This window comes from Nilaparvata lugens, chromosome 6 (assembly GCF_014356525.2).
Source record: "Nilaparvata lugens isolate BPH chromosome 6, ASM1435652v1, whole genome shotgun sequence".
NCBI lineage: Eukaryota > Metazoa > Arthropoda > Insecta > Hemiptera > Delphacidae > Nilaparvata > Nilaparvata lugens.
Genome location: NC_052509.1, coordinates 43356480 through 43376771, shown reverse-complemented (window position 1 = coordinate 43376771; position 20292 = coordinate 43356480). Strand labels below are relative to the sequence as shown.

At 33.2% G+C, this 20292-nt stretch overlaps 1 protein-coding gene across 1 annotated transcript; it reads right to left on the bottom strand.

The window, feature by feature from the left end:
• Positions 1-400: 400 nt before the first annotated feature.
• On the bottom strand, positions 401-18381 carry LOC111063230 (phosphoglucomutase). The gene is given in 10 exon segments (XM_039430847.1): positions 401-3155; positions 4135-4318; positions 4705-4845; positions 5560-5825; positions 11268-11458; positions 12104-12260; positions 12803-12921; positions 13843-14005; positions 18125-18333; positions 18336-18381. Coding segments are annotated over 10 exon segments (1686 nt in total). The 5' UTR covers positions 18367-18381; the 3' UTR covers positions 401-2930.
• Between the last annotated feature and the right edge of the window lie 1911 nt (positions 18382-20292).

Below are 20292 nucleotides of genomic sequence, written 5' to 3'. Positions count from 1 at the left end.
AAGGTTCGCGGGGTAATATTCACGGCTTTGCAAAAAACATCAGCTTCAGACACCCTAGATGGAGGAAGCTCCCTACACACAGAGATTCTTCATGAATGAGAGAGTTGCAACGTATCACCAACAAAGGAAAGACCATGTTGAACGAGTGTCAGCTGATAGGCTGTGTTGTGCTAGAAGGACGTAACTCTAAAAAGCTCCTTGTGTATCTTTTCGGATGCAACACGTTGCTTTTGAGAAAATACAGAAGAGCACATGTTGCTTATTGAAAGAAACATTTTCAAAAAGGTTCGATGTTTTTGAAGGGCAGTGGCCCTCCGCCGATAGGCAAAGCTACAGGAACTGGACTGTACAATGCAATTGATTTGTATGAGAAGGTGTTTTTGCATGTTTTTTTTTATTGTAGAAGTAATTTCATTGATAAAATTGGAAAAATGAATATTATTTATTGTGGCCGACAACAGCCAGGGATCAGAGAAGATGGCAAATAATCATGGACAATTTATAAATATATTGTAAAGGCTGGTATCGCTGCAACTAGAACAGGTGACACCAGATACTTGTGGATGAGAAAACTGCGTGAGGTCTACTGTTCACAGAACTAGTAGTAAATTTTGATATTACGAAGATGTTTTTTTGGTAACTTCCAATCACAAACTACCTCGATTGAGAGGCTTTTGTTCATTTAATGAATGTCAATAAATCTATCATTATTATTTATTGTTAGAGTTGGAAGAAACATTCTGTCATCAATTTTTCCATCACTGAGATGAATGGCAATTAGTAGCTTACATTCAATTTGTATATAGAATTTCCAAAGGAACATAACTTTTTCCAAGAAGCACAACTTTATTATTATAAGGATAAAGAATTTACTGCAACTCTAATCCATACCTATTAAGTATAATAACCAATATTATAATTTATTATAATTGAATACTTCAAAAATAACTAGGCTAATACCTTGAAAGAGAATGAATAAATAAAGCTGATTATTTTGGAAAAATTATCAAATTTTCAATTGAAAAGACCTGGACACAAGTGTCATAATATTTACATCATTAATATTCCATTATAGTTTAGATCTATATCTACAGCATTCAATTCATTTTCCCAAATGGCTACTTTCCTTTCAAATCACCATAAAATTAAAAAACAAACATTCACCCAAGATCCGTTCAGTATTGAACACTTCCAATCTTCAACAATTCATAGTGCTATGGAGAAAAGGCTCTTGGATCCAAGAATTTAGTTGGAACTTCAAAACCGGTATAGTTTCAATTACTTCAATTCAATATAGCTTATTTAATCATGCATCTGAAGAAAAAATTCGTAAAACAATAGATTTTGGTTAATTGATGGTTTGCAAGTAGTGAATATTTATTTCAACATAATTAATAATTCTATTGGAGGAAACATTGAGATAGCATTAAGGAATATTCATACATTTGTACGTGTATGTCTCATGTATTATTAACAGTAATATGTATCAAGTTTCAAATGGATATTTACCGTTTAGAATTATTCGATCATCACCTTTATTTTGAAACATTTAATCCAGAATGCTTGATTGAGTTACCAACTTTTGATAGTCCTGTTTCCAACAATATTAATGGAAAATTTAGTCTCGAGTTATTAAAATGTTACACCATTCATTATAATATCAAAGTTGTCTAATTTCACAAGAAATGAAATAATATCATCAGTCTACTTGGAAATTTTCCAGTATCAGTTTGATTCTTGTCAAATCAGAACTAGAAATTTAATCAGTAATAGTTTCAGAAATAAGGGAGTGATCTTGAATCATAGAAAGAATTATGTTTACCATAATCTTATTACAATAATGTACTTACAATATTCTTAAATCTAGATTCTATATCTGAAATTTACATCTTACTTTTATCAATATCGAAGAGAGTTTACATGCAATTCAATATGGGTAACAAATACATCAAAACATGATCTAAGTGAAATATTTGATCGGTCCCTTTTATACATCAGGAATGAATACAATAATTGTTTCTAAACACGTTTCTATTTGATGAATAAGTCATAAGTCATGAAAGATTTTCTTCTAAAATGATTTTCCTAATACAACACATATTTCCATAAAGGAAAGAATTCAAAAGTAAACAGTAAATCAAGATTAATATCAAATATAGGAAATTATTTTCATTACAACTAAGAATTACTACTGCAATAAGTATTTTTAATTGATTTAATCAATTGAATCATTATTGACTGCATGGTATTAAGCATAAAGTGATCATCTATTGAATATTTCTTCTCTAACAATAAAAATTTAACGTTCTTTAGAATTCTAAATATAAATCACAACTCTAGTACTAAACAATTGATAACTGAATATTCAATGCTTATTTTGACGTTGAAGTGCTAAGAAATGTTTTGGAACTTCCAATCCACTACTGTTCAGAGTGCTTTAGTCTAAGAGTTATCTAAGTAACAAGATAATATGCAACTGAATCAGTTGTGTTAAGAACTGTTTCAATAATTTATACTGGGAATGTCAGATTCATCTCAGTCATTTCTTCAATGAAATGTTCAACGATTTCAAGACCTTCAAATCTAAAAACTTCTTCGATGTATAAAAATGCTAGTGATAGATTTACTAACAAGAGTATACTGTTTTCTCCAACGGCAATAATTCAATTGAGTTGATTTGAGTTTGTTACATTTATGTTCACCTGAAAATATTTTTAAAACTTCGATTGTTACCATTCAAGTACTCTACCTAGGAGCAAAATTTCAATGCAGGAACCCTGTTAGTCCACAAATTTATATTCATAAACTAATTCAGATTTAGGTTTGACCTGTAATTAACTTGTCTCAATAATTTTGATCTATAACTTGAATAATTGAGTTTTAATAATTTTATAAACTTGGGAAACAATCCTTCTATTTGGAACTATTATCTATGTGATAACGGTAGGTTTATCCCGGCCTGTGAACTTTTGTAGTTGTGATAATTGTAACGCTAGTTGTACAATTGGCTGGAGCATTTCTGAAGCCGGATTTTCAATCACCTTCTTGTCCGACTCGTAACTTTCAGCATAAAGTCTTATGGTGGCTCCACTGCTTCCAGTTCCACTCAAACGGAATATAAGTCGTGAACCATCGGTAAACATAATTCTTATTCCCTGAAAAAGTCGAAGTTTTTTAAATTGCAATTTCTATCCAGAAAAAATATTCAAAAAAGTAGGTTATAAATAATTCATAAAAAATATAAATAGAAAATCAACAACAATAGTGTAAGAAGATCAGTGTTAGAACAACTTTAATGTTTTTTTATAATGCCAGCAGAAGAAAACCTTGTGTTCTGGCAGTGGGTGAGATCATAACAATAGAAAGTTTGTACAAGTTTATTTAGAAACTCATATACCAATAAGATTGTTCTCGATGGATGCAGAACTACTGTAAATTGACAGACGTAAATGAACTTTTTTAGCGTACTTATAATAAATTTGGTTTATCAATGATGTATTCTTATTGATCAATAAGAAAAGTGCCAAAGACATTCAGTGACTTGACAGGAGAGAGCAATAGCTGTTATATAATGCTATTTTCAGCCTGGTAGGTAGTTCTTCTGGCATTTATAATTTTGAACAAATCTTAGGGTAAGTATTATAATGCTGGAAAACGTCCACACATTTTTCATTTATGAACAGCTTATTAGTCATGGAATAACAACATCTATTTCTACTCACCTTAGCGGTAAGTGAGAAATCTAAATTGAATTTAATGAAAATCGTATCTATTCTGCTAGAGTTGATGATCTGAATGAATAGAGTTGAAACCCCATGAAAGTTAAAATCGTTCAATATAATCATGGGTATCAAAAATGTTAATCAAGCGTAGTGTCTTTTGATAATATAGATAATAAACAGGAGACCCAAAATATACCCATAAAGCATTGATAGTTTACATAACCTCATAGGTAGTAGACTTTCAGGTCGTTTAGTACCTACATAAGGCACATCCCCAATAATTCAATTCAGAGTATTTCGAGACAATTATAGCTTATAGATCAAAGATGGAACTTCGTAAGTTGTCATCGTGAATATAAATAAATAATAAATTTTCAATTTGTAAAGCAATGAAAACTTGTCAAGTAGCTACCTGATTTTTGGCGACACTACCATCAATCGGATCAAGGTACTCGAAATTGTCAGCAGCCTTCACTGTGTACGTCTTTGATCCGCTTTTGAACGTTTGACCAGCAAACTCAGCTGCTTTTACTTTGTTCTCCAATTCAGTCATCATTTTATTACTCTGTTCCGCATCACAATTCTCATAGTCGTACCTTTTGAAAAATGGTAGATACATTATTATTTTCAATAACAAGTACCTAATTACCGAAGTAGGCTAGAATATATTTCATGTAGGTATCTATTCAATAGGAGGAGATTGCAGCATTTTGTTTGCGATTCACTGAAGATTTGTTGAAGAGAAACAACATTTTGAATAAATATTTAGACTGTTGTTGCAAATATCATTACTTCAATTGGACTACTAAAGAAATTAACTTGAAATATCATTTCCAATTCCATTTGAAATTCATTTCTTCTTAGAGGTTCATAAGTATAATCTTGAATTGAAATTTATTCGAAATAAAGAATATTAATTTTGAGGATAAAAGTTGAAACACTTAAATTACTACTAAGCTGTATTGATTCACTGGTAACTTACCTTGTGAAGAAATTTCTGCCGTACTTGGACCAATGCTCCTTCACTATAGTTTCCACTGATTTGCCAAGGTGAGCGACAACAGACAGCCAGGCTAGTACTGCCCAGATTCCATCTTTTTCTCTAATGTGATCTGAACCAGTACTGAAAATTCACATCAAACAATCATTATGTGTTCCATCAAGATCAGATCATTATATAACATTACATAACATTTTATAAACAGTAAACTAAATTTAAAATTAATGAAGACTATTCAAAAATACATTTTTTTGTTGTAGGAGTAATACAATCTATATTAGGATCAAATTGAATTGAAAATTCAACTCCTAGACTCTGATTTCTTGTGATTATTGATTCTTGATATTATTTATTCTTATTTAATTGTCTTTGAAAATAAAATAAATCCTTAGCTATCACAATAATTATCCAATAACTATAGTGAGATTCACTTCAAACGTTGTACATAGCCTACATTAAACTGTAGGCCTAAATAACATCAATGCATACCATTATGCTGCCAGTTCAAAGTGAATCTCAATAATGGAAAACATTATAGATAATTGAGAGCAAATACTTTTCGATTTCGTGAAAAGCATTTTTATTCAGTGAATTATGAATTGCCATTGAAGCAGATGAACAAACAATATTAGATGATGTTTCAAGTAGCCTACTCCTGGAAGTCACCGAGATAATTATTGAATGTAACTTGAGTGATCTCATTAATGAAACCCGTTGAACAGATTCTCCTAAATAAAATGGTGCAAAAATCACTACCCATGAAGTTATGACGTGATTTATGATGGGTAGTGAGCCAGTCTTTATACCTAGCTGATTTGCGTTTTTGTGGTTACTGACCCGAAACTCTCCTCGCCGCACAAAGAAATGCGGCCAGCGTCCATGAGGTTGCCGAAGTACTTCCAGCCGGTGGGCGTTTCAAACACCTCCTTGTGTTTGTCGGCGGCCACACGGTCAACTGCGGCGCCGGTCGGCATACTGCGCGCAAATCCCCGAACGCCGCCTTTCTTGAAGTAGGGAATGCAGTCCAGGTGAGCCGCCAGAACTGCTAGCGAGTCCGAAGGGGTCACGAAGAACGCCTTCTTGCCCAGCACCATGTTCCTGTCCTGCAAGTCATCTTCAACTGATCAAGTCTACTTCGATTTCGATTAATCAAGTACCATGTTCCAAGTTAAGCTGGATTCGCACACAACAGTGACAGTGAACAACGAAAATATAATTCCTTCAAGTTCTATTCCCATTCAGCCCGGCCGAGTGAGTATAAATAATCCCATTAGAAATTATAGGAATTATATTTCACTGTCACTGTTGTGTGCGAAAACAGCGTTATACTGTATTTTGATTGTATGGTTAGAGATGTTGTGGTATTTCTCTATAATTTAAAGAATAAGACGCTAATGTAATATAGTAGTATTGACTTCATCAACGTCTTATTCTTTCATTTATACATCTTCTGTGATTGATTTTCCTCTAGATGAGCATGAACAATCATCAAATCAATTCATCTTATCAAATACGAGTCAATCAATTTCTATTCTCTATTTCACAATTTCTATTCAACAACAAATGTATAATCTTCAAATCTTTTCTGGAAACGAAAACTGAAAATTCGCGTTACGATGGACAAATTTTTGAAACCAGACAATTTGATGGTGATCCGAATTCTCCAACAGCTCTACAAGAATGGAACTTCTGGCTAAAGACTTTTGAGAATTTCATCGCATCTTTTGACGAAGAAGACATCGATGATGAAAGTAAGTTGCGGTTGCTTACCAACTTTCTATCTCATTCTGTTTATCAAACAATTGCCGACAAAAATTCATATACTTCGGCTATTGACGCACTAAAATCTGCATATGTAAAACCAATAAATGAAATATTCGCTAGACATAAATTGGCAACTAGAAAACAGTCTTCAGATGAGACAATTGACCAATATAACCAAGCTTTACAACAACTGAGTAAGAATTGTGGGTTTGCAGATGTTGATTCTGAAACTCATAGGAAAACATACATTCGTGATTCATTTATCCGGGGCCTCAGCTCTCATCAGATAAGACTGAGACTTTTGGAGTTTGACAAGCTAACTCTTGATGAAGCTATTGAAAAAGCACGTGCCTTGGAATCTGCCAGAAATCAATCAGCTTCTTACTCTTCTGAAATAACTCTTAATGCCACTTCAAATAATTCTTCAGAAAATTCATGTAAAGAAACAAATTTGTCAGCTGTAAAAACTGGAAGCTCAAGTTTTCAAAAATGTTATTTTTGTGGTCGTCAGCGACATAAAACACGTCAGCAGTGCCCTGCACTAAATGACTTATGCGAAAAATGCCAGAAAATAGGTCATTGGAAAAATGTCTGCAAATCTTCTAAAACTTCTTCATCTTCGGCGCTTATTGCAGCCTCTACTGTTCTTGAAAATGCTACAGTACAAGCTCAGGTAAACAACATTCCTACTTCTGCTTTGATAGATACAGGAAGCTCTGAGACATTTATCTCACACTGTTTTGCTAAAAAATGTGGACTTGAAATGTACCCTACAACTGGTGCAGTGTCCATGGCTTCAACATCACTAAGAAAGAACATTTCCTTTTATTGTGTTGCTCATTTAGAATTTTCAGGTCAACATTACCCCAAAACAAAATTCAGTGTATTGCCTGATTTGTGTGCTAATGTTATTGTAGGACATGACTTACTTAATCAACACTGAACTTAGAGTTTCATTTGGAGGAACTAAACCCCCATTGACTATCAATTATCTGGCTCCAGCAAAGATAGAACCTCCACCACTTTTTAAGTTTTTAACTAAAGACATTAAACCTATAATTACTAAATTCTCTTGAAGACACTAGTTTCATGGAGAAAGAAATTGAGAAACTGCTAGCTGATGGAATTATTGAAGAAAGCAGGTCTCCCTGGAGAGCTCAAGCATTTGTAGTGAAGAACGAAAATCACAAAAAGCGAATGGTAATAGACTATTCTCAAACTATTAACCGTTACACACATCTTGACGCATATCCCCTCCCTAGTCTTGAAGATATTGTTTCTAAGGTCTCAAAAAACTCTGTATTCACCACTATTGACTTGAAAAGCGCTTACCACCAGGTACCCCTACGAGAAAAAGATCGACCTTTCACTGCATTTGAGGCATGTGGCCGTTTGTATCAATTTCGAAGGCTTGCTTTTGGTCTGACAGATGGTGTACCCACTTTTCAGCGAGTCATTGATAATGTTATTAATAATGAAAAACTTGAAAAAACGTATGCATACCTGGATGATGTGACAATATGTGGTAAGAATCAGAAGGAACATGATTTGAATCTCAAAAAATTCTTAGATGCAGTACAAAAATATAATTTTACAATCAATACAGAAAAAAGCAAATATTCACTTACTTCAATAAGCTTGCTTGGCTATAAAATTGAAAATGGGACAATTTCTCCTGACCCTGAACGTCTGAAACCATTGCTCAATCTTCCACCCCCAGATAATAGAAAGGCTCTTGAGCGAACAATTGGAATGTTTGCACACTATTCCAAATGGATATCCAATTATTCAGATAAAGCTAAACGGCTTCTTACAGCAAAGACCTTTCCTTTGACTTCTGAAGCTATAGCTGACTTCAATCAACTCAAAACTGAGATTTCTAAGGCAGTAGTTAGTACAATTGACGACTTTGAACCTTTTGTGGTTGAAACAGATGCATCTGATTTTTCAATTTCAGCTGTCCTATCACAGTGTGGACGTCCAGTAGCATTCTTTTCTCAGAAGCTGAATGATAGTGAGCGTAAACATTCATCCATTGAAAAAGAGGCTTTTGCTATTGTGTGTGCTCTTAAAAAGTGGAGACATTTCTTACTTGGAAGATTCTTCAAAATTATCACTGACCAGCGCTCTGTATCATTCATGTTTGATATGACTCATCAAAATAAAATAAAAAATGAAAAAATACAACGATGGCGATTGGAGATGTCATGCTACAATTACGAAATAATTTACAGACCAGGAAAGGACGACCAAGTAGCAGATGCACTTTCCAGAGTGTGTAATGCAACTCAAACCGATAAATTATACTCCCTACACTGTGACTTGTGTCACCCTGGAGTGACCAGAATGATTCATTGGGTAGGAACTCATAATTTACCCTATTCAGTTGAGGATGTCAGAAAATGACTTCTTCATGTCAAACATGTAATGCAATAAAACCTCAATTTTTCAAGAAATTGAAATCTACTCTCATAAAGGCGACACATCCATTTGAAAGATTAAGCGTGGACTTCAAGGGTCCTCTTCCATCAAAAACTAAAAACAAATATTTGTTGACAATAATTGATGAGTACTCTAGGTTTCCGTTTGCATACCCTTGTCCGAATATGAATTCATCAACTGTAATTCAGTGCCTTGTGAACTTGTTTACCACATTTGGTTTACCTTCTTATGTACATACTGACAATGGAACCTCTTTCAAATCCAGAGAGCTGCAGGAATTCCTTCATAATCGAGGAGTAGCCACTTCCATGTCATCACCTTATAACGCACCAGGAAATGGCCAAATCGAACGAGAAAATGGTACAATTTGGCGCACAGTGTCTCTTACATTGAAGCATAGAAATTTGGATGTATCTGATTGGGAATCTGTGCTCCCAGATTCTCTACATTCTATTCGATCCCTATTGTGCACGGCTACTAATGAGACGCCACATGATAGGATGTTCCGACACTATAGACAATCATCTAATGGTATAGCACTTCCAACCTGGCTTGCCCCTTCAAACAAAGTCCTAATGAAAGTACCTATACGAAGAAGTAAATTCGATCCATTGGTCGAGGAGGTGGATATTCTTCAAATCAACCCACAATATGCCAAGGTACGGCTTAGTGATGGAAGAGAGACAACTGTATCATTGAAAAACCTTGCCCCTCGAGGAGAAGAGAGCATTCAAGAAGATAACGATAAAAATCAAGATGATACAAATGCAGGATCAAGCCTTAGTGATCACGCAGAGCCTGAGAACAATCAAGAAAATTATCATGAAAATCAAGATGAAACAAATACAGGATTCCCCCTCAGTGATGAAGAAGAGCCTCCTGATGGCACCCTGCTAAGATCTTATAGAGAGCGCAAAATGCCTTCTTATTTGAAAGACTATTCATTGAATTCCTAAAGACGGGAAGAATGTGATGATATTGAATCATCATATGACTAGTTTTTTTTTTCTTATGTTTCTGTTATCAGATGTTGAACTATTTATTCTAATTTTGAATCTGTTATGAATTCATTACTGATCAATAAAGCCTAGAATGCAGAGGTTTTTCATTACAATATAATATATAAAGACATTTATAAATTGACATTTCTTCATAAATATATTGAAGAAATGAATTATTGATACATCTAGTTCATAATTGTTTAGTATTAACCCTTAGAAATATTTCAATCAATTACAAATTCAGTGAATTTTTTGTTTATTGTTATGTAATGTTTTGTTGAAAAGATTTGAATTGAGTGAAAATAAAACTTTTAGTTTTGTAGAGCAATAATATCAACAGAGCAAAATTATTCAAGAATTATTTTCAAGACTTCTACAACAGCGAATATTGACAAAAGAAATAAATGAATTAATGTATTATTGGTGAAATTGACACATTAATAAATATTTTAAACACTGAATTTTTTCCAGGTTAGGAAACTAACAGGATACCGGATACTGGTTGCAATTAAGTTACTGGTTTAAGCGATGATTCAGTAGTCATTAGTCGGAGTTTTTTTGTTTCCAGAATGTTTTTTGCTGAACTAAAAGTATTTTCATTCGATTGGATATTATTGAATTACTACACCAATTGAATATTGCCTTCCATCATAGTCATTAGTATTTTGGAAGTGAAATTTGGTATCCAATTTTCATTGAGGAACAATCAGTTACTAGGTCAGACCTGGTTGGTCTAGTAGTCTGGGGTATTACAACCTTCAATCTGCTAGCACTGTCTGGTCGAGGGTTCGAATCCCGCCAGTAGGCATAGAGGTCTGATCATCTCATCAATCACTTATCTATTCATTCCATTATCCAAGCCCAAGCGAAAAGTTTAAGTCGGCATCACCCGCAATGAAAAACTACATACCAGACTAGTACGCCAATTCATATTGACGAGATACAATGGAACAGTATTTTTAGCAAGTGTAAACTATGAAGACAATGTTGATTTAGAAAGCTTACCCTTTGGCAGGGTTCAATCAGAGACAAGCAATATAGGTTAGGCTGGATAAGCTTATGCTTATCCTTCATCTAAGGTTCAAAGTACGATACCTTGAATATCGTAATTGTATTTTAGAATTCAGACATACTTTCTTCTTCATGAATAATGAATAACCAACGAATATTGGTGTCTATTTTATGTTTTATATTTCAGTTGTAGAAATTATTCTAAGACCTATTATTACAATAGCCTATGTGTATTTTCATATACATTTCATATTGGTAGTTTGACAAATTACCTATCGAAAGGGCATTATATGTAATGATATGAAAGATCAATTTAGTTGAACTGACCCCATCTCCATCAAAGGCAGCGCCAAAGTCATACTCTCCTTTCTCGATGCTCTCCACTAGGTCGGCAGCATAGGTTAGATTTGGATCAGGATGGTGGCCCCCAAAGTCGGGCAAAATATTGGTTTTAACCATATTTTGCTGGCTGGCACCCAGCTCTTTAACGAAAATCTCTTCCGCATAGGGACCAGTAACTATGGAAAATAAAATCACAGAATAATATTGTATTCATCTTCTATTTCAAATTGTAATGATTCAAGTATCATTGATTTCTACTCCTCTAACAAGTGAAGAGACCAACTTTATCATAATGTAGGCCTATTACAATTGTTATGAATTGAGTTTTATAATGATTTTCTTTCAACTGAGTATTAAACATGAGTTTCAGTTTGTGATTCTCACAAAGAGATGAAAACTCATTAATCCGTGGTTTCTGCTCACCAGAAGTGATTTTTAAGCTCATAACTGTCAGATTTCAGATTTTAGCAATAAAATATCACCTTTCAACGAGAGCACGACATTTATTCTAGGAGGGGATGCCATGCCATGCTGCTTATGAATCACTTCAAAAAATAGGATTAGTACCCTACTGTGGTTTTCAAGTTACAAATTAATATTTTATGCATTCAACTTTCTTAGTATATCAAGAACTGCGTGAAGTTTTTCATCACAGAGAAGAAATATTTAACGGTTGATCTGTTTTTTTTTCTTTTCTCCCAATCATTTTTATGATAATTATGAGTCCTTGTATTCATGAAAAATACAGTAAATAATGATTATTATTATAAACAGCTATTCCATTTATAGTGTAATTAGTAGTTTAAATATTTGTTACATACCTCCATGCATTGAATTGATAAGAACTTGAAATGGTGGCCTCTTTGCATCTCCTTTGATCAGTTTCTTCATGGATTCAAAATCGAAAATTTCTTTCATCAAGATCACATAGTCAGCTACAGGATCTATTACTTCAACTTCGAATGCTTTTCCATCAACCTAGAATATAAAGGATAAATTTAAATTACCTACAGACAAAAGTTACTTATCAATTTATTCGTAATCAATTATTGCGAATTGTTGAGTTTAATAATGGAAGTTGTGATGCTTGAAAAAATAATCAAATATTTCAAAACATACTATGTATTCACAAAAATATAGGATAAGTTTAAAAATTACAACATCTTAAAAATTCTAGTTTGGACTGTAAATTGAAAGTATCTTAATTTATTTTTTCAAAATGAATTATTGTGAATTGTTGAATTCAATAATTAAAGTTGTGACAATTAGATGCTCAAAAAATTCTATGTGGACTGGACTGTCTCGTAAATATTAATTGGATTTTTTTTTAATAGGCTACTTACATAATTTCACTTATCACCCAGTTGTGTGATATCACTCACTTGATATTATCATTAGATTTGAGTATTAGTATTTAAATACGGTAAGTGTTGGATGAAGTCCTACCTCGACCCTTAAACAATTCTTTATAATATTCTATTGGCTTTCTATTGTGAAATGCTTCGTAAATGAGTGATTACCTGGAATTTTTTTAGACCAGTTTCAGAAATATTACAATTCAAATCCTTGACAATCTTGTATTTGGTGATAGTTTTACTTATATCATATATTTCGTTGGTAACAGCATCTGGAGCTGGTCCTGAAAAAAGAGAATAAAACATTACATTAACTAAGTATTTTTTCTATTACGAATCAAGTAGTCTGTTACGATTCATTCGTAGTTCATGGAAGTTTGAAGTATAGATAGATATCCAAAGTCCTCTTAGGATTCTAGTCTACAGTAGAAGTAAGAAGTAAAGTGCCTCCTCACACACAGACTAGTTTCTAGATCAGGAGTATTATTCTGTCAATTATTGTATATTTAAAAGTTTTTGAGAATTTTTTTTCATTTCAAAGTTCCTGAAATGAATATTCTACAAACCCGAAACGAAATTACACTGAGGGTTCAATGATTGAGCACCGTAAATGTTTTAATAAAAATGTTAGAACCATGTACTGATAATAAACATTTTAAAAATATTTAACCTCCCTCCCCCCAAGACCAATGACGCACCCCCACAATATCCTAAATTTATTTAGTTGCAGTGCCCCCACAAGTAAGGTACCCTCGCAAAGAAAGGAGTTACGTCTCGTCATTCGTTATTTCAAGCACTGCTGTTCTCTTGCTTTTTTTCAACGATTGACCCCCAACAGTCGTTTTCGATCCCATCACAAAAAAAAAATTTGAATCCTCGCCATGTGGAGACCCTTGGTTTGTTCACATTTTTTCACAGTTGACTGATTTCGAGTGAAATATAGGAAAATACTTTACAGGTCCAGGATGAAATTATGCCGGGGTCAACTATAATTATTATTAGTTGAGCGATAAACTATTTTTATAAGCACTGTTGTTCTACTGCTGTAACTTCTACTTTCTACTGAATGTGTGACAGATCAAATACTGTCTGTTTTATTTCAATTAGACCTGTATATTATGAATTTCCACTTGAATATTATTTATTGAAATATATAGTACCTAATTGAAATTGGAAGTAGAACAAAGTATTATTAGATCTATTACCTCCGTTTGAAGTGTTGAACTTGATTCCAAAATCATTGTCAGGACCACCCGGATTGTGACTGGCTGTCAAAAGTATGCCTCCAGTCAATTTGTGTTTCCTGATAACGTTGGATGCGGATGGCGTTGATAAAATACCATTCTGGCCAACCAATAATTTTGCAACCTGCAATAAAACAAATCAATTATAAAGAGCAAATACGATTAATCTTTTGCAGAAAATTTATTCTTCCTACAGTTACCTTGAAAAGTGACCATTCCTGCACTGATTACACAACGCAAAGAATCACTTTTCCGCTCTAGAGCGCAAAGTATTACTTTGCGTACTCTTAATACTTTGCGTATATTATCTTGCAGCTATCCCAATCAGCTGTTGACATTGTTGGCGTGTATTTTGAATGCAAATTTGTTCTATCTATATTTTTTCTGATTTTTAAATAAATAAAAATGAGAACTCATTAAATTATACATTTTGAATATTAATAATTATTCTTATTTCAAAAAGAATTTTTTTCATTCATATTAATTGTTTGAAAAATCATTTAGAAATTAAGATTTACTCAAAATTATTCAAATTAATTGCATAAATTTAATTTTTAATTTGAATAAATTATCGATTATTAATTTTCAATTGAATTATCAAGTTTAAAATAAATTAGAGTTGTTATTAATAACAAAATTATACAGACAAACATTTGATGGATTACAGCCATCATTTTACCCATAATCAACCACTTCTCATATTTGTGAAATACGTGAGCAAAGTTCCTCTGCTGCACTCAAGAAACCATTCCGCCCTCGCCTACGGCTCGTGCAAAAACGTTTCTTTCGGTAGAGCAAACTGTCACTTTGCGCACTAGTTGCACAAATAAGAGTTTCCAGAATCACAAAAATGCAGTGTTTCCAGAATTGAAAATTACAGGTGTTTTACAACTGGTTAGCTCACCATTCCCCTTTTCCAAAGTTTATTTTTCATTACTGGGCATAGTCTATTCCTTTTTTAAAACACTTACTCATTTAAAACATTATTCATTATTATGTATAGAGGTATAAATGTTAACCATATATGATAGGTAGGCCCTATACTATTAATTTTGATTTTTTTTTTCAATTCAATTCAAATATCGGGGGACCGAGTTTTGCTCTGGAGTGTAAAAGCATAAAAATTTTGTAAGGAAAGATTGAATTTATAGTTTATATTTATTTATTTATTTTCTCAGTCGTACAATTAGTTTTACAGTTATATGAGGAGGCACAACAGGTTTATGCCCAAAACTGTCCCTTTTCAAATGTATACTACACTCCAAATCAAAATCTAGGTTAAGCTACTATCACTCATCAAAATAACAATTTATTCACACTTCAAAAAACAAACACATCATCAATTACAGATATATATATATATACCATGAATTCGATTTAGAATGATATACTATGTTTGCTACAATATTATGTTGATATACTATGAACTATTCTACACTAACAGCATCTAGTTACTATTTCGGACTTTCTGAAGAGAACATTTTTTCTAAAAAAAGAGAAATTAACGAAAATAAGTTTCTCTTGCTGAATTTTCTTCTCGTGAGATCAGCTGGATGATCCCACACACATGCACTCGTTCACTCACTTCCACGGTATCGACAGACGACAAAATTTCCAGCTGTTTTTCCATGTACGTATTTATACTTTTATTGTCCTTCAGCAAGTTATCCCAGGGTTGAGACCTAGTGCAATCGTATCTTCTTATCATAAACCTACTTTGTTCCAAAATTCGTGAGGATCGTTAGAGCCGTTTCGAGATCCGGTCACCTATATATATATATATATAAACATAAAAACATCTAAACATATGAACAGAAATTGCTCGTTTAATAGTATAGGATTAATTTACAACACATTTGTTTACGCCTCTAAAGGTGCGTAAAGATTTACGCGCCGCGAACATGAGCAATTCACTTTTAATCAGCTGATTTCAAGCTTTTTATATCTGTATCTTACATAGATATGCGTATATCTGTACGCACCTTAACAGCAATCATATTGCATACATTCAGATTTTTATTGGCAAAATTATACCGGTACTTTAAAAGTCTCAAATTTAAACATATTTATTACATTATTCTTAGAAAAACATATTTTTATTAGAAAAAATAATAGCTTGGAGTGAAGACAGAGTGATTAAATAACATACTAAATCTATCCCAACCAAAAATTTGATGACAGGTATGTTGGCACTGGACGTACACTTACTCCCCCAAAGTTTTTCCTAACTAAGCTTTCCTAACCAAAACTTTTCTAACCTAAAGCTTTTCCTAAAACTAGCTACTTATGGCTGCTACTTGGTTAAATGCATGTAAAATTGTGCTACTTGAACTTAGTTTATTTTAAAAACAATAGCGACCGCCATTTAATTTTTACTTTCCTTGCCCTATTACCATAGGTAAGGAAAGTATTGCTTTCCGAAAAAAATTAAGGTACCCCAATTTCTAAATTTCTATACGTTTCAAGGTCCCCTGAGTCCAAAAAAGTGGTTTTTGGGTATTGGTCTGTATGTGTATGTGTGTGTGTTTATGAGTGCATGTGCGTCTGTGTACACGATATCTCATCTCCCAATAAACGGAATGACTTGAAATTTTGAACTTAAGGTCCTTACACTATAAGGATCCGACACGAACAATTTCGATCAAATGCAATTCAAGATATCGGCTAAAATGGCGAAAATGTTGTCAAAAACAGGATTTTTCGCGATTTTCTCGAAAGTGACCCCAACGATTTTGAACAAATTCATACCTAAAATAGTCATTGATAAGCTATATCAACTGCCACAAGTCTCATATGTGTAAAAATTCCAGGAGCTCCGTCCCATCTATGCAAAGTTTGATTTTAGATTTCCAATTATCAGGTCTCAGATATAATTTAAACGAAAAATTTCGAGTGGAAAAGATTCAGCATTGAAATCTCTTCAATTTATGTCCAGGAACATTTTCACCTAAAATTGAAAATAAGCTTGAAATTTGAGAAAATGCAATTATTCAATTGCAAACTGTTGATTCTATTAAATCATTCACTATGAAGAGATAGAAGATCTCGTGTGTATCCAGCGTTATTGTCCTGTCACCAGCTGGCTCAGATTATTGTATAGTAAACTAGTATGCGCGGGAACACTAGCGTCAGGTGATAAATTTTCATAACGGCAAGGAAAGTTGTGTGAGTGCGCCACACCAGATTTTTGTGATTTTGTGCTCAAAATAACATACTAAATCGATCCCAACCAAAAATTTGATGACAGGTATGTTGGCACTAGACGTACACACTTACACCATATATTTATTTATTATATTCAGTTTTTAATCAAATCAAATTCAAAATGTCTAGTTTATTTATTTCTGGACTGAAAAGTGGACTCAAATCAATTCAAGTGGATAGCATAACCTATAATTTTTATTCATTCATAACTCTACCTTCATTGTATCATCACCTAGGCAATACTTCTAGAAAGTCGCCTTTGTAAAATAATAAATAAATAAAATTAATATGGTGTTTTCAAGTTCAAGGTTATTCAAATAAAATCACTATCTAAATACAGTTTTTGCATGTCGTATTGGGTTTTCCTATTTTATTAACTTAATTGAGATTAAGTTTAATAATTTTTAGATTTGGAACTTTTACTGCAATCTGTGTAGCTTATTTTGACCTAGTGATCTTTATAGGAGTAACCTCACTTTGAAAATTATATTATAGTTTAGACTATTTATCTGAATTAAATTGATATAGTATAACATGCCGGTCGGCATTGGTTAAATGGAAAAGCGTATACTTTGAAGTAAAGTAAATTTTACTACATACTGTACCGTACCATACCGTAGTAAAAATAAATAACTTAATGAAGGAAGGTAATAGGTTTAGCAATTGAAGCAATATTTTAACTTGCATAATAAGCTTATAAATAGGCGGCTATATTATAGCACGTACAAAATAATGTCAATCATAAAAGTGAAGCAAATTGTGTAGGCTTATATTCGTCTACTACACATAGATTAGATGTAATACTTATAATTAATATGACACACGCGTCATACAAGAATTTTTATTTCAACCAATTTTGACGTTTTCAACATTAAGTTTCATCGGCACATAATATTTTTATTTTCTATAAATTATGCTTTACAGTTTTCTGTTAGCGCAATCAGCGGTAGTTACCGTACGAATAAACAGTTTCACGTTGGATCTTATAAACATTTTTAGAGGTTATACATGGCTAGACAACACATGGAAGGTCACTCACCCCATTGCCGGCAGCTATCTTTATAATGATGTCAACGGCCTCTGTACAGAAAAATCGTCCATCTCCACCCACTGCAAGAGTAGACCCGGCAAGGCGGGGACCCAAAGCAGTCAAAATACTCTGTACAAAATTCTCCGTATACCCAGGCTGTTGGAACACTTTGACAGCTTTTCGTAAACCACTTGTGCCGGGTTTTTGACCCTCAAAAGCTTTGTTTGAACTTCCGTAGCCTGTAACGCCATGTTTAACAGTAGGACAAATCTCACGAACTAAGTAACGTCTCTCTTTCCTACAAACAAACGACGAAATAACTTTCAAGGTTGCTACAATGTGATTTTTCAAGCTGACATTCCGTACAGCAGCCCATGTTACGTCACAGTAGGTGCGCGCGCAGCTGACTTGCTATCGGCGCCAACATAATGAAAGAGCGTGCCTACACTTGGAGAAATTAATATGGTAAACATTTTAAATTTAATTCAATTTCCACATTTGCACATTATGATAAATATTATGTTGAATAAATTATTTTTATGAAAACTCCCTTTTTTAAACTTTTGCTGTATGATAATAATAATTATTATGTTGTATTTATGGCTTGTCAAGGCGGTCCAAAATCATGCATCTTAAGTCAAATTCGGTCGAAAAGTGGAAAATTTATTGTTGAGTGTACTTAAGCCCATATTCCAAAACACAAAAAATGACCAATTTCTATATTCAAAGCTATGTATCTCGGTAACCACTTATTATAAAAATCATTACCTGATCTTCAAATGTACAATATAATTTCCTATTTCACCTGCTGTAATCGTTTTATGGAAGAATGTTTTCGTAGAGTGATATTTGATTGTTGAAAAAAATCCGGAAATTGTAGATATTTTTATCATATTAACGGTTTTGGCAGTACTATGATAGGGAAAAGTGATCCATGATGGATTTTAGGCAACTGAGCACGTAGAGAATGAATTTATCTACAATTAAGAATCAATCGTGAGTTTCTATGATGTATCAAACTCGTTTTAGAAACTCTTGATCAACAGTAAAACCACAAAAAAAATGTAAAAACTAAAATCGCCATTTGTGGAATCTTCTGTAATTTTCGAATAGTATTGGAATTGGAAGTATTTTTTATTGGAGTGAACAGAGGGGGACAATTTTTACATCTTCACTAGATTTGGAAATTTTATGAGAAGTATTTCAAAATACATGCAGCTTTTAATATAGAAATTGGCCATTTTTTGTGTATTGGAATATGGGCTTAACTACACTCAACAATAAATTTTCCACTTTTCGACCGAATTTGACTTATGATGCATGATTTTGGACCGCATTGATGAGCCAAGAAGAATGAAGTGTAGTACGATGAAATCTGAGCATTTTGTCAGAAGTTATAAGTGTTCGAAATTTTGATCCTTGAGGTGTCCTTATATAAGCGCGCCTCTCCACTAGAAAATACTGAAATGAAGTGCATCTAATGGGTGATTCTCATAGAACATAACCTTATGAACTTATGTCATTGTGTGAAATATCAATGTGAAGACTATGTAGTTGGTGATGATGGTTGAAGCTGAAAATGAGGTGTTTCCCACAATACAAGGAGCATTGTTGTCAGGTGTACCTGGAAATCTATATGAGAGAGCGCTCTACATGATCTCAGATTGTAGAGCACAAAAATACGCCTAGAGGGATTTTGAATTATACATCTAAATGGTAACAATCGGAAGATATTGTTGATCAAAAACTAAAATTCATCAACATTGATTTTTTCTTCAAATTTCACTCATTTTTGAAAAATCATTACTCAGTACTCATTGGAGATAGAGAGTTACGAATTACGAGATTTGGCAGAAATAGCTGAAAACTGGAAAATGAGCCGAAAATACGAGGTTTTTGGGCCAATCTGTATTTAGCTCAAGGAACTTTTGCATGAAGAAATTGGTTCTGGACTTCTCTTATGTCCCAAATGATATATATAAAAATCAGAACTACAATATAAATTGCAAGCACACCCCCTTTTTTATGTCTATATTGACTGGACTAGTGCTGTAATGTGATTTTACAAGAAAATTTTCGAAAAATGTCCTCTCCTGGACCCCCCAGTGCTCCTTGTTGGAATTTTTCTGCATAGATCAAAGTTTTTTCGAAGCTGAACAGGAAAGTTCCTCATGACT